The sequence below is a fragment of the Giraffa tippelskirchi genome, chromosome 2, assembly GCF_054371585.1.
Source record: "Giraffa tippelskirchi isolate mGirTip1 chromosome 2, T2T-mGirTip1v1.2.pri, whole genome shotgun sequence".
NCBI lineage: Eukaryota > Metazoa > Chordata > Mammalia > Artiodactyla > Giraffidae > Giraffa > Giraffa tippelskirchi.
Genome location: NC_137276.1, coordinates 54,966,047 through 54,981,625, shown reverse-complemented (window position 1 = coordinate 54,981,625; position 15,579 = coordinate 54,966,047). Strand labels below are relative to the sequence as shown.

The 15,579-nt window shown below is 39.8% G+C and overlaps 1 protein-coding gene and 1 long non-coding RNA gene across 3 annotated transcripts in view; one reads left to right on the top strand and one right to left on the bottom strand.

The window, feature by feature from the left end:
- Window positions 1–15,579, bottom strand: part of LOC145535150 (uncharacterized) — a 472,362-nt gene that overhangs the window by 38,484 nt on the left and 418,299 nt on the right. The window contains exons 11-15 of one of the 2 annotated variants that reach the window (XR_014075314.1): window positions 13,339–13,431; window positions 11,591–12,148; window positions 9,297–9,425; window positions 8,530–8,678; window positions 4,359–4,516 (exon numbers count right to left, since the gene is read on the bottom strand). This is a non-coding gene — a long non-coding RNA (uncharacterized LOC145535150). The remainder of the gene's footprint in view (window positions 1–4,358; window positions 4,517–8,529; window positions 8,679–9,296; window positions 9,426–11,590; window positions 12,149–13,338; window positions 13,432–15,579) is intronic. The other variant, XR_014075320.1, reaches the window with a different exon arrangement.
- NRG3 (neuregulin 3) overlaps window positions 1–15,579 on the top strand; it is a 1,196,705-nt gene that overhangs the window by 1,175,293 nt on the left and 5,833 nt on the right. The window contains exons 7-8 of the mRNA XM_081563517.1: window positions 9,101–9,228; window positions 13,620–13,790. Coding sequence (XP_081419643.1) covers window positions 9,101–9,228; window positions 13,620–13,790 — 299 coding nt within the window. The remainder of the gene's footprint in view (window positions 1–9,100; window positions 9,229–13,619; window positions 13,791–15,579) is intronic.

Sequence of the window (15,579 nt, the reverse complement as noted above, 5' to 3'; positions counted from 1 at the left end):
ACGTACGGTTGAAGCCTAGCCTGAAGGATTTTGAGTGTGACCTTGTTAGCATGTGAAATGAGTGTAATTGTGAGGTAGTTTGAACATTCTTTGGCATTGTTCTTCTTTGGGAATTGAATGAAAACTGATATTTTCCAGTCCTGTGACTACTACTGAGTTTTCCAAATTTGCTGGCATATTGAGTGTAGCTCTTTCACAGCATCTTCTTTTAGGATTTGAAATAGCTCAGCTGGAATTCCATCACCTCCACTAGCTTTGTTTGTAGGAATGCTTCCTAAGGCCCACTTGACTTTACACTCCAAGATGTCTGACTCTAAGGTAAGTGACCACACCATTGTGGTTATCTAGGTCATTAAGACCTTTTTTGTACAGTTTTTCTGTGTATTCTTGCCTCCTCTTCTATTTCTCTTCTGCTTCTGTTAGGTCCTTACTACTTCTGTCCTTTATTGTGCTCTTCTTTGCATCAAATGTTCTCTTGGTATCTCTAATTTTCTTGAAGAGATCTCTAGTCTTTCCCATTCTATTGTTTTCCTCTATTTCTTTGCATTGTTCACTTAAGAAGGCTTTCTTATGTTTCCTTGCTATTCTTTGGAACTCTGTATTCAGATGGGTATATCTTCCCTCCCTGCCACCCCCCTGCCCCCCCCTTTTTTTTTTTACCTTTCACTTTTCTCCTTTCCTCAGCTATTTGTAAGGCCTCTTCAGACAACCATTTTGCCTTACTGCATTTCTTTTCCTTGGGGATGGTTTTGGTTACCATCTCCTGTACAATGTTATGGACCTTTGTTCATAGTTCTTTAGGCACTCTGTCAGATCTAATTCCTTGAATCTATTTGTCATTTCTACTGTATAATCATAAGGATTTGATTTAGTCATACTTGAATTGCCTAATGGTTTTCCTTACCTTCTTCAATTTGCCTGAATTTCATAATAAGGAACTCATGATTTGAGCCACAGTTAGCTCCCAGTCTTGTTTTTGCTGACAATATAGAGCTTCTCCATTTTCAGCTGCAAGGAATACAATCAATCTGATTTTGGTATTGACCATCTGGTGCTGCCCATGTGTAGAGTCATCTCTTGCGTTGTTGCAAGAGGGTGTTTGCTATGATCAGTGCATTCTCTTTGCAAAACTCTGTTGCCTTTGCCCTGCTTTATTTTGTGCTCTAAGGTCAAACTTGCCTGTTACTGCAGGTGTCTCTTGACTTCTTACTTTTTCATTCCAGTCCCCTATGATGAAAAGGACATTATTTTTGGTTTTAGTTCTAGAAGGTCTTGTGGGTCTTCATAGAGCTGTTCAGCTTCAGCTTCTTCAGCATTAGTGGTTGGGGCAAAGACTTGGATTACTGTGATGTTGAATGGTTTGCCTTGGAAACAAATCAAGATCATTCTGTTGTTTTTGAGATTGCACCCATGTACTGCATTTCAGACTGGTTTGTTGTCTATGAGGGCTACTCCATTTCTTCTATAGGATTCTTGCTCACAGTTGTAGATAAAATGGTAATCTGAATTAAATTCACCCATTCTGGTCAATTTTAATTCACTGATTTCTAAAATGTCAGTGTTCACTTTTGCTGTCTCCTGTTTGACCACTTCCAATTTACCTTGATTCATGGACCTAACAGCCCAGGTTCCTATGCAATATTGTTCTTTATAGCGCTGGACTTCATTTTCACCACCAGACACATTCACAACTGGTCATCACTTCTGCTGTGGTTCAGCCTCTTCATTCTTTTTGGAGCTATTTCTCTGCTCTATTCCAGTAACATATTGGACACCTACTAACGTGTGGTGTGTGTGTGTGTGGTGGTGGGGCTCATCTTTTAGTGTCATATCTTACTGCCTTTTCATATTGTTCATGGGGTTTCAAGGCATTAATGCTGAAGTGGTTTGCATGTATGTAGTTATTTTTAGTCCCTTTTAGATTCTTTGTGTTTTGTTGCTGAAGGAGATGTTTGTCCAGGTTCAAAGTGCCCCAGGACCCAGCCCGTCTTATTTCCTGCCTTGAGTGATTCTACAGCTCTTTTTCTTAAGGTTTATGAGGCTGAAGGTCTCTTCTGAAACTTCTTCCTTTTGGAAAGGGGCCACAGGCCCTCGTCTACCCAAGAGACATATAATTCCTTTGCTGACTGTTTCAAAGACCTCTAGGGACCTGGGATACCCTCCACTGGAATGGGTTGAATTCTTTGAGACATCATGAGCCTTACTTAAAACTGTTGGATCCTAGAAGATAGAAGCTTAATGAAAAGGTTAAACAAACAAGGGCCAAGAAGGAGAATAACAACAGCCACTAAATGGCCTAGATGATGTCAGCTCCACAGTTGACCAGACAGCGGAGGCAATATCATCTTGCCAAAATTGTGAAGCCATTCTGCTTGGGTGTATACTTCCTTTGTTTGGATGCGTACAGCACAGCTTGTGGGATTCTAGTTCCCTGATCAGGAATTGAACCCCAGGGCCATGGCAGTAGAGGCATGGAATTCTTACCACTGGGACCACCAAGGGATTCCCTTTATTTCCTTAATGTTAACTTCTACCTGTCCTGTAGCATTGGTCCAGGTGCAGGAACTGTTAGTTATTGCACAAGCTCTACCTTGTTCTTCCAGAAGGTAATCTAGGGCTAGATGACTGTCAAGGACTACAGCAGCCAAAAGAAGCAAGAGAGGTTTTAAGTCCTGTCAAGGCCTGCTCTGTCTATTTCATCGTATAACCAAGCTGTATGGTAAGATTTTTCAGTGTCATTTCATGACAGGAAAAGCCTTCCCTTGGAGCTGCCAGAATATCACCAGCCCTGCCCTGCTAAGATCCTTCCTAGTGCTCTTTGGGTTTGGTGGTGAGCCAGAGTGATCCTGTTATAGATAAAAACTCCTCTAGCCCTATAGTGGACTCTATGAAGTGGACATTATTAATCCATTTATAGGCCATGCTGATAAATGAGTTTTCTTGCCTAGTTAGCAGGACTAGTAATGTGGACAGTCGATAGGAGGAGCTTTTCTGTGGTGGAGTGTTTCCCTTAAACCAAGCACAAAGAGCTGCTTCCCTGGCAAGAGGGGCTGAGCAAGCCAGAGTACAGCAGCAAGAATGGCACACAGGAGTCACACCAGCATCTTTCTTAGCTATAGATGGTGCCTGTCTTCTGGGTGGGTTTATCTCAGATTTTTCACTGGCTCACAGGTGGGTTGTTCTGCTTTTGTGACCAGCCTGATCTTTGGAGGTAAAAGCTTCGGGATGGACAAATGTACCCAACTGTCAATAGATATCTCTTGCAGTTTGACGCAGCTGGGGTTGCTTCAATTCCTTTATAGGGGCCCTTCCATTTTGGCAATAATTGGTCTTCAGGGAACCCCTCTTTCTCAAGTTTTAAGAAGAACTTGGTCCTCATGGTTAATTTGTGAAGAAACTGCCCCCTTCCATTGCAGTTTTAGTGGGAGCTGGCTGTGCCTTCTGGGCACAGTCCTGGATTGCTTCTGAGCTTGTCCTCGATTAATAATGTATCTCAGGTCTGTCTCACCTCCTCAACTAGCAGAATGTCAGTAGTAAGAAAAGGCCTGTCATAGGTAACTGCAAATGGGCTAAGCCTCAGACCACTCCTGAGGACTACCTGGACCTGGAGGAGTGCCATAGAAAGCTCATTGTTCCAGGGTTCATGATTCTCTTGGCAGAGCTTTGCTAAGGTTTTCTTTAATGTATGGTTCATTTTCTCTACTTTCCCTGAAGACTAGGGGTGCAAGAGGTATGTAGCTTGTTGGCTATCCCTAGGGCCACAGTAAGCTCATGTGTAATTCTGATCATAAAAGAGAGTCCATTATCCCTCTGGAGGGACTTTGGAAATCCACACCAAGGGATTCTTTCCTTGAAAAGGAACTTACAGACTTCAACAGCCTTTTCAGAACAGGTGGGGAAAGCTTCAACCCATCCTGTGAAAGTAATAGTAAATGCCAGAAGCTACTTATATCCTGATGTGGGGGCATTTGGATGAAATCTAACTGCCCAGTTTTTGCCCGGGTATGTCCCTTGGTATTGAATTGGCTTGAGTAACGAAGAGGGGATTAGATGGGTCTGTGCGTTATAACAGGCACTAAGTCATAGCAAGCATTACTTGTATTACTGTTCTTTTAAGCCTCTTTCCTAAAAAAGTCTTTGGCATTAAGCCCCGTAGTGCATCCCTCCTATAGTGGGTGGCATCGTGTAAGCTCTTAGTGAGTTTTCATTGTTGGGCCTCAGGGGTCAGAATGTTATCCTTCTTTCTATACCAATCTGTGTTTCCCTTCTCATAGCCCCATTTCTCAGCATCTTTCTGTTCCTGTGGGTAATACTGGGGAAGGCTAGGGAGGTCAGGGGGCCAATCACTAGAGCCATACCTTGTTCAGGTTCCTGAAGTTGAGCTGCCTTTTTGCAGTCTGTAATCAGCTTTGCTGTTCCCTTGACTCACATTAGGTCCATCCCTAATGGCCCGTACAGTTGATGACTGCTACCTGGGTCAGGAGTTGCGCTGCTTCTAACAGAGCCAGAATAAAATCTGTATGTTTTATGAGAGAATTTCTATCAGTCAAGCTTTCTGTTTCCTTCCAAATGGTGGCATGAACATATAGTACATGGAATTCATATTACAGTCAGCAAAAATATTTAATTTTGTATCCTTCCCTAACTGAAAGCTCTCATTAATGTAGCTAGCTTGGCCTTTTAGGCTGATGTCTGATCAGGGTTCTTGGCCTCTTTAATCAATAGAAATTGATAAGAGGCCAGAGGAGATTGAGACAATGTTTTATGAGGATTTGTGCTACCAAAGGAGGGAGAGAAAACAAGTAACAGGTTCCCTTGCTTGCTCCTTGAGGTGGGGTGAGCTGGTTCCTTATATGGGGTAAGGGTAGAGGGGGGGTCCAGGGGTGAGCTTAGGTGCTCTGCCCATCCCCTTGGTGGTGCTTGTGTAGGGATCATGCGCGGTATCCTGCTTTTATTCTGGGCATCTCAGAAGTGAAAGTTGGGTTTTTAGTGTTTTGTATCTTATTCGTAATTTGCCCCAACTGCCCATGCATGCAGTTATTTTTAGTCCTTTAGATTGTTTGTGTTGTTTTGCATCACCTCAAGCAACGGGCACTGCAGTGAAGGAGCCCATGTCCCAGCCTGTCTTAAGCTGATCTTGACTGATTCTCTGTATTAACCTCACTTTCCAGATTTTGGAGTGCTGTTTTGCCCTGCACTCTGATGGATATAAGAATAGGCATTGATTTTTGTCTGTTCAGCTTTTTTTTTCTTATTTTAAGGACAGGAATGATGATGTCAGAACCAAAAACTGGAATCTGTCTATAAATTCATTTGAACCAATATGTATGGAATATTAGTTTGAATGATTGCCAAGTTATTAGGTTTTTTGTGTTCCCTCTTGTCTCAACCAATCTTGGATAGGGATACCAGCAATTTAAACCTGCATCTTAGGTTAAATGCAGCCACTGAAATGAAAATGATTCTCAAAAAGACTACAAGAGAAAGAGCCACAATAATAAATTTTGGAGGCAAATTTGTGTTAATGGACCAAAATAGTATCATTGGAAGTAACTGTATAGTATAACAATAATCTAAGCATTTGAAAGAAAAGATTTAAAACTTAATATCTATTATGAATGTTATGAATAAGGAGAACAAGTAAGAGGTTGATTCTATTCAAGACTTTTTTGCCAGATTTTGAATAAGGCCCTCTAGCTTTCATGATCAAAAGTCTAAATCAAGGCAGAGGCTCCGAACTAACAGCCGCAAACTTGAATTAGGCGAGACATAAATTGTGTTTTTTAAAAAGGAATGGGCTGCTGACTTTTAATGATTCAGCAATTTCTCTAGAAACTCTTGACCTTGCTAGAAACACTGGCCCGTGTCACCTACTGACAGCCCTCTACAGAGACAGCACAGAAGTAACTGCTTCCAGTTTGCCACAGATGTCTCCAGATACTTTCACCTTTGTCTCTAGCTGAGCCTTCTCAGCACCTGAGTTTGTCTTGTAAAGCAAGTTTTTAGAAGTTGGGAGAAAAAAAATCCTATTAGATCTTTTATAGAATTTGAAAATCAGGTAGAAATTCAGGATGTTGTTTACCTTTCAAAAGCATATTGATTCAGTTCAATTTTCCATGGATGGATTATGATAAACAACTTTAATTAGTCAGCAAAGAAGTACATGTGAAAGTATTTCCATCATATTTTGTATCTTTGTAATTTGGGGGTAGCTGAAAACAACCACCTTTTCCACCTTATCTCCATATCTTCTTTTTGTTCTATGTCAGTTCACACCATTTTGCAAGAACTCTTGATAGCTTCTCTTAAGTCCATTTTGTAGAATTCATATTTTGATTCAAGATGTGGTCATTATTAACATGATGTGGTTTATTTTGGAAGTACATAAAAATAGAGATTTTGAACATAAAATTATATAACCTTGACAATTTTCCTAGTTTTCATAGCCCATACCCACCAATATACTTTTTCCCAAGGATAACACCTTAATAGTCTATTTTTTTCCCCATCTGCATCCTATGTGGTTGTGTGCACACACAGAAATATGTGTATGTGTATCAGTCAGTTTGGTTCAGCTGCTCAGTTGTGTCTGACGCTTTGTGATCCCATGAACCGCAGCACTCCAGGCCTCCCTGTCCATCACAAACTCCTGTAGTTTACTCAGTCATGTCCATTGAGACGGTGATGCCATCCAGCCATCTCATCCTCTATCGTCCCCTTTTCCTGCCTACAATCTTTCCCAGCACCAGGGTCTTTTCAAATGAGTCAGTTCTTCCCATCAGGTGGCCAAAGTATTGGAGTTTCAGCTTCAGCATCAGTCCTTCCAATGAATATTCAAGACTGATCTCCTTTATGGACTAGCTGGAACTCCATGCAGTCCAAGGGACTCTCAGAGTCTTCTCCAACACCACAGTTCAAAAGCAACAATTCTTCGGTGCTCAACTTTCTTCACCGTCCAACTCTCACATCCATACGTGACTACTGGAAAAACAATAGCCTTGACTAGATGGACCTTTGTTGGCAAAGTAATGTCTCTGCTTTTTAATATGCTGTCTAGGCTGGTCATAACTTTCCTTCCAAGGAGTAAGTGTCTTAATTTCATGGCTGCAATCACCATCTGCAGTGATTTTGGAGTCCAAAAAAATAAAGCCTGTCACTGTTTCCCCATATATTTGCTATGAAATGATGGGACCAGATGCCATGATCTTAGTTTTCTGAATGTTGAGCTTTAAGCCAGCTTTTTCACTCTCCTCTTTCACTTTCATCAAGAGACTCTTTAGTTCTTCTTCACTTTCTGCCATAAGGGTGGTGTCATCTGCATATCTGAGGCTATTGATATTTCTCTTGGCAATCTTAATTCCAACTTGTGCTTCATCCAGCGCAGTGTATCTCATAATGTACTCTTCATATAAGTTAATTAAGCAGGGTGACAATATACAGCCTTGATGTACTCCTTTCCATATTTGGAACCAGTCTGTTGTTCCATGTCCAGTTCTAACTGTTGCTTCCTGACCTGCATACAGATGTCTCAAGAGTCAGGTCAGGTGGTCTGGTATTCCTATCTCTTTAAGAATTTTCCAGAGTTTGTGGTCCACACAGTTAAAGACTTTGGCATGTGCATACAAGATCTATACATATGTATATACACACACACAAAGCTAAATATGTTCATATATAAACACATACATACACTTAGATATATATCTATATCTGTTTACTACATTTCCCTCATTTACACAAGTGAATTCATATTATGCATACTTCTTGTACCTTGATTTTATTCTTTTCAATGACTGTGTAGTATTCATTTACGGCCATTTCTATTGTTTCCAATTGCTTCTCTTTAGTGTCTGTTTTCTGATTTGTTATTAAAAATTGTATCAGTGACATGCTCTGGTGATTATATCATTTTGAACTTTTACAGTTAATGACGGGAATCCCTAGAAGTAGTAGTCTGCATCTAAGAGTAGGGTGACTAACATTTTGGAACAGTTTGCCAATCTGTACCCAGCAAGTTAGCAACAAATCTTATTTTTCTTGAATCTTTGCCTTTAGTATGTACTCCTGAAATTTAACATGCCCTATTCTGATTTCCCTCTCTTTACATGAGTTCAGTTATGTACCTTTTCATATATGTATTCTGCAGAACTATACTTTTTCTGTGAAATTGTACATTTACATGTGAATATCTGGATTTCAGAATCTCTCTGGTTTGGTTACTAGCATTCAAAAAGTGTCATTTCTCAACATAGTTTTCATCGGCGCTTCCAGAAAAGAAACCTGCTATTCCTTGTTGCTTGTTCAAGTGCAAGCACCCAGGGAGTGTTAAACTTGACAACAACTGCTTCCTGGCTGAGATGCTAAGCAATATTTCCCTAGGGGCAAAGTTTTTCTTAATGTGCCATCACTATATGGTTTCCTCTAGGCTACTGTGCCTTGTGATATCTCATAGTCAAAGGTGAAACCAAGGGTTAATAACTATAAAGAATAAACTGTTCACACACTTCTCTTATTAGACATGGTAATTACCTGGTAACAGGATGAAAGGGAAACACTGGAGAGTGGTGGGCAGACACTCTAAATCATCTTTCATAATTCTCAGAATTAGGAAGAACTTCTGTTGTGAACTTCACTCATTTAGTCAGCATTAATTGAACAAGTCAGCATTTATTGAATCCCTATTGTTAGTAACAGAACAACAACAAGTTAATTTTTTGACAAAATGTACATTGAATTAAAAAAATCATTTTATTAACTTAAGTAATATTCTATATCAACTATAATAAAAAAAAATACTGGTGGTTTTGGCTTAAAGGCATAGTGTGCCATGGGTAAAAATTGAAATGAAAAGATAGGATTCTAATGTGGAAAACCCTGTTGAAAGGACCTCATCTAATCACAAAGAGTTTGGGGAGCAAAAGGTTGAGAGCATTGTGAGAAATGGGATGAAAATGATGTCTTTATCATTCTCCTGATCAAGTGCCCAGTGGAAAAGTTACTGGTAAGTTCTAGTAACTTTTTGACACGCAGCTATAGTGTCAGAGGCCCTCCTCTCATAACTTCTCCTCCAGCTCAACTCTTTGCATGTGATTTCCCACAGTATTCAAAGGCGGAAAGGCATCCTGTGACTGCACTGGAGAAAATGATGGAGTCGAGTTTTGCCGGCCCCCAGTCATTCCCAGAGGTCCCTTCTCCCGACAGAGGAAGCCAATCTGTCAAACACCACAGGTACAGGTAGCTAAATCATGGTGGGAATGGGCTTGTTGACAAAGTGTGTAATGCTGGACAGCACATACCACAGAACAGCAACATTATTCAGGAGAGGTGATCATTCTTGCTTCTCCTCTAGTTCCCCAAGGAGTGGATGCTCAGGAAGCTCACAGCGGGCAAAGAGACCAGTAGGCAGCAGTGTACCTAGAAGAAGCCTAAAGGGACTTATTAACAATACCCATCAAGGCTGCAGACACAGACCAGTGAATGAAACAATTGCTATCTGAAAAATCATTAAAAACATGGTTTTTCCTAGCCTGCCTTATCACTGCAGATTTAATGACTCATTCTTCCCTAGACAGCTGATAGCACATGTTCCAGATCTTCACACATAGTTCTCACACAAAGAAGACTTTACAGGGGAAGAATCCTGCTAAATCTTCTCTTGGTTTAATATTAGATCTTCCATTATCAGTGGAGTAGGATTTTTTTTTTTTTTTTTTTACAAGCTGACCATAAAATTGGCTATTTGGGGAAGAAAGCCAAAAATAAAGTTATCTTATAAAAGTTTTCAATTTTACAGCATTCTGAGGTTGAGCACATTGTCAGCAGCTTCTACTCACATGCTATGTTTATACATAAGGAATCTGGAACTCCAAAAATTGAAAGCTTTATTCTAAGGTGCCAGCAGTTGAGACCTGCTAGAACAGACATTATGTTTATGTACATCCAAAAATACATTGTCAATCTTTGTAGAAGTTGTCCAAAGATGTAAGCTTTCTTTTCTTAGTAGGAAGTACAGCATTAAAAAAAACTCTTAAATTATGAAGAGAATAAATATTTTTTTAAATGGAAAAGGTAAAAAAAAAAAAAGTTTTCAGCAATGAAAGAAAAATGTTGTTGACCCTTGGTTTTCACATATCTAGGCCACATTTTGGAAACCACTGTGAGAGAAGTATGCATTGTTCAAGGAAGCTAACTTCTCTCTCACCTCTGAAAGAGTCCCCCCAAAAGATTTTACTGATGCTGGCTACATTTACTATGGGATTTTCATGTCACTCTGGATACTAATCATTGGTACTCGATGGTGATTTTTATTCTTAATCTACATGAGTAGAGACTGAGATATTAAGGGTGTGCTAAGTTTAAAAGAAAGGGTTAAATATTTTCAACACAGGATGAAATATGTTTGGCCACTGGATAACTGCTTTAGCTACTGAGTACAACTTTTGGTTTATATCAGTAGGGGAATTTACAAATATTTCCCTATGAAAAGAGCATTTTAAGTTCACTGGACTTAATGGATGTACTTCAGTTAGGAAATTAGATACAAAATTATCAGCCTTTTAGAAGATATTATTTTCCAAAAGCGTATTTCCCTCTGCAGATTGTAATCCATGTTAAAGCGGTATTTCATCCAGTCAAGTAAAATAAAGTATAATATTAAGTATTATGTCATACATTTTAAAGTTGATAGGATAAAGAATGACAGCTTCTAATATATTTGACCTTCAGATAACCCTATCCCTATTTTTGTCTGTTGATACACCCCCTCCTAAACTTGGCTTCTTCTATGGCTTCTAGGAATCACTCACAGGTCAAATAAGGAACTCTCTAAGAGACCTTCTTTTATGTTTGGTTCAATGACACTGCAGTATTTGTTGGCATGCATTGTGTCCTGATAGACAGGCAAGGGTTGATTTATAAAGTGCTTTTAGAACTTTGTAAATTATAGTTCAATATAATTTTTGTTTTGTAAAACATGCAGTAGACTTAAACGTTTTTGTGATTGATAACCTAGTCACTGATTTATACATCCTGCAAACTGCTCCATAACTTCCTGAATGCCACTAGGTTAGAAAGCTTGAATAGCGGATTGATCAATAGGTATAGAACTGTTGTTTAAGATGGGCTACCAGTTCATACCCATAGACTTTGTTGTTGTTGTGCCATTTTAGCTAGCTATGAATAATTCATTTCTTTTGGTGTACTGCAAATCTGACTCATTTGGATAACTCATTTATGAAACGAAAGCTATTAATTCAAAGCCATTATTTCTCATGTTTAGTCCAACCCCCCCCCCTTTATTTTAAAGAAGCAATCTATTATGTCAGGTCATACTTAGTGCATTAATTTTGGCAATATAACTCATTTATAGCCAGGACACCTATAGGTTTTTTAAAATAAAATAATTCCATGGTTTTCAGTGATTAGTATGAGCCTTTGAGTTATCAGTTTGGTCAGAGGAATTGGGGAACTTATTGTGTTGAGCACCTACCAAGTGCCAGATTTCCCACCAAACACTACATATTTGAGCTCTTTAATCCCCACAGCAATACTATGAAAATACCTAAACACGTGCACCATGTCTAGGCTTTACCTTTTTCCACCCTGCCTTGTGCACTGAGAGGGGCAGCATCTTCTCTTGCCTTTGGACTTCTGTTGTTTCACTGCGATGCACAGGCAAGTGAGGGAAGGGCAGGGCCAGTGAGGTCCTAGCACTCCTGCCCCTCCGGCCCTGCCTGGTGGCCTTAGCCACGGCCCTCTTCTTGGGGGCCACAGCACCTGCCAGGTGGCCTCTTCTTACGACCATTTTCTCTCTTCGGTCAGATAACTGCTCCTTCCCCCTTGTCCTTTCAGTAACAGGGATGGTAACAGCTTCTCATTGTCACCAGCCCTTAAGTACAGTAGTATCCTGTTGTGTGTTTTTCTTCTTTTTCTCCCCTCAAACAGTGAACATACATTTGTAAACAGCAAAATCTTCCCAAATGATCCAATTTCTGGTGCCACTTATTTCCCTCCAGGACTCTGACTGGTACAAGTACTATCCCCAGTATCATGCTGCTGGTAACATACAGACCCAATGCAGCTAATTCTAGCGTCCAAGCCCGAGTGCTCTGTGAACTTCACAATTGCCACTGGACAGTGTATATAGAAACTGGAAGGCAGAGAAACAAACCAGTTATTATGGAGCTCCTTAAACTTGCTGGCTTAGTGACCTAGCTAGAGGTCCCTTGTGAAGCATTTTAGGATTCAACACACTAGAAATATTATGCTGAAGAATGAAATTGTAATAACCATGCTAGGTATAATCTGCTATCTGCACAAACTCAGGAAGTTAGTGATAGGCTTGACAAATATGAAGTTCTAAAGTGTGGTCGCTTTCCCTAGCCAAACCCAGGAAGGTGGCTACTAGCACTCATATGTCAGGTTTTCAAATCCTGACCCCTAAATATTAATAACATAGGAGAGGTTTTGTATTTGTTAAGTGGAAATAACAGTAAAGGTGGTGGGGGGAAAAGTTATGGAACTCCATATAATGTAGTAATATGGGTAAAATTCCTTTGGGGGAATAGTTCCTTTAGAACTTGATGGCTTATTGAAATTTTGAAATTGTTTTTGCTCTATGTATGGTTTTATTGCTATTTTCAAAGTTAAATGAGAATGTAACACATTCTAAATTATCTCACAGGCATCTCAGGGAATGCTTACACAGGAACAGAGTTCTTACAGTTCACATGGCAGTAGGGCAAATTCAGTGGCGTGGAGAGAGGAATAGATATGGATGGAATTAGTAGTGTGGCAAATTAGTAACTGATTCCTGTAAAGAGGAGTCTAGTTCTTTATTTAATATAATCTATGTAGGGATCTTACCTAAGGTATATCCCATGTAGCTATTTGCCCCTTGATGGCATCTGATAACATATGGTTATTTGGCTATTTGAATGTATGAATCAAATGAAATATATGATCAGACATTTATTAAAAGCAAACCCAAAGGGTTGATATGGGATTATGTAAAATCATGTGTGAATCTTTTGAAAATTGTAAAACACTATAGAATTTAAAGAATCCTTCAAATAATTTAGGTTCTCAGGATTTATGAAAATTTGAGATTGTGAACTGGAAAAGTAAATAACATATATTTTAAGGAAACAATGGCAATTAAAATAAGGCTTGTTTGTTCTACCACTAACACTATTGACATTTTCCCCTTACGGCTTCTTGGGTTTAGTTCTTTGTCACTGTTTAATAACAAGGCCTTTTTTATTTCTATTAGAGGCCCTGCTGGAACATGGATGATGAGGGAGGATGGGAATCAGGAGCTGGAGCATTCTTTAAGCTCACCTTTCAGGCTAGGAAGCTGCCATTATTTTAGGCCATTGTGCTCCAGATGGGAATGCCAGAAACAGAGGAACTGGACCATCTCTTCTTCTCAGTCTGTCCAAAGATAAAATAGATTCAGCAACTTTCGATCCCTCCTAGCCTATATGCTGCAGGCATGGATGGAACCTGGCCTAGAACTCTGAGGATCTGGGGTGCAAATACAGTGCTTGAAGAATCTGAGCAGCCACCTGTGAGGAAATGGCTATGATCAATTCCTTTGTTGGTTTTCTTTCCACCAGCAGGACCCTCTCCTCTTGCTGCAGTCCAGGGCAAAGGAGTGGTATGCTCCATAGGAATGCCTTCAGAAGGACACCCCCATCACCCCGAAGTAGGCTGGGTGGACTCGTGGGACCAGCATATCAGCAACTGGAGGAATCAAGGATCCCAGACCAGGATACGATACCTTGTCAAGGGTAGGTCTTAAGAGCAATGGAATTTAGGGAGGGCGAATGCTAGAGTTTTAAATGGAGTTTTTAATGTTGCTTGGGGTTTCATTCACTGATTACCATCAGTAACTGGCTATTTATATGCTTGCTTCCATCTTTGTTCTGCAAAAGAATAACTATAAAGAATAGATACAATGGAAGTAGATATTAGGGAAATGTTAGATGGAAAAGAAATATAACATTAAGAAGTATATAAATATCTAGATACTATGTTTTAATGGAGTTTTTCTAAAATAACTGGGAATGTGTCTTTGACTTTAAAAACTTGGGATTTCTTAGGAGGACAAAAGTATTCCTTCATCCTTAGGTTTGGGGAAAAAAAAAAGACTTAATTCTGTATGACTATTGTGGACAATACCATAAGCAGTTACCAGTAATACAGATGTAGCATCTGCTCCATAGAGCATTCTTGAACGTGTCTCAGTCAATGCTGAGAGCATATTGTCAAGGCACAACTAACTGAACTCAGATCTTTAGTTTTACTCCCAGTGCAGGGGTGGAAAAATGGGCTTTGGACTCAGTGGCTGTTGCCCGTCCTTGCAGTGCAAAAAGTGCCCCTTCCTATGGGTGGACATGGACCTGCATGGGGCTCATAGAATGGTGAGTGGAATATAGAGTGAATTTTAGACACCACTTACCTAACTGACATAAGCTATCCAACCAAATATGGCAGCCCTTATCAAAACTGACAAGCTGGATGAATTTGAGAAAGTTTTATCATTTAAGCTTGTGTTTTCTAATCTATAAATTGAACAAAATACTACCAGCCTTCCTGAGGATTGTCAGGCAGATTAAATAGAAATTACATGTGTCAAGAGCTTGTGCCTGACACATAGTAAGCAGAGAAGGGGTACTTGTATTTACTGCCATGGGAACTATTATAGTATTACTACTAATTTCAAGAGCAGTGCAATCAGGGTTTACTTCAGAAAGTCTAAGAATCCATTCCCTCACTCAAGCCAGATTCCTGTTGCATCCAGTTTTCCTCTCTCTGAATAAGCCAGGCTACATTTCTTTGGTCTGGGTGATTTTTCTACCCAGTCTGTAGCAAGTTGAAAGTCAAAGCAAGTTTGAAGTCCCAGATTCTTAACTTTGTCTTTCCCTCTGGGCAAGATATACAGGCAACAGTGCCATGTCTGACAAATCTCAGCAACAGATTTCTGTAGGAAGACTAGAAGATAAGAAATAAATAGCCTGTGTCTCAATTTTGTAATTGTGAAGCAATTCCAATTGGACTGTAAAATATATCGGTACAGATCTGGGGTGAGATTTACACATTCGACATAATAGCTAAGTTGTCCAAAATATATAATACAAGTTTCAGGAAGCAGTTTGCATCTCTATTTGCCTTCTGGCTGGAAAAGGGGCTTGCATTAGCCTATAGTTAATTATGTTTCATAATTATTTTTCTTCTTAAATCACTAATAATGTCTGTTACTTAGGTATTCCCCCAACCCTCTCCCCGCCACCCCAGGATGAATGTTAGAGTGAGAATGGGTGAGGTGAAATCAAGCCCAGAGATGTGCTTTCTTTCCTCTGCTGGGCACTATCATGGCTATCATTCCAAATGTACCAGTAAGAGGATGCTCTGTGACAGGCATAGTCTTGAACCAAACACACACAAATCTCCAAGGGCTCAGAGATTTCTAGGGCATGTTCAGGCACTGTTTTGCTTTTTAACTCCTTGGGGATTTAACACTTATCCTGCCTGGTGGCGGTTTTGTTTTGGTTCAATCATCATTGGATTTGGAATATT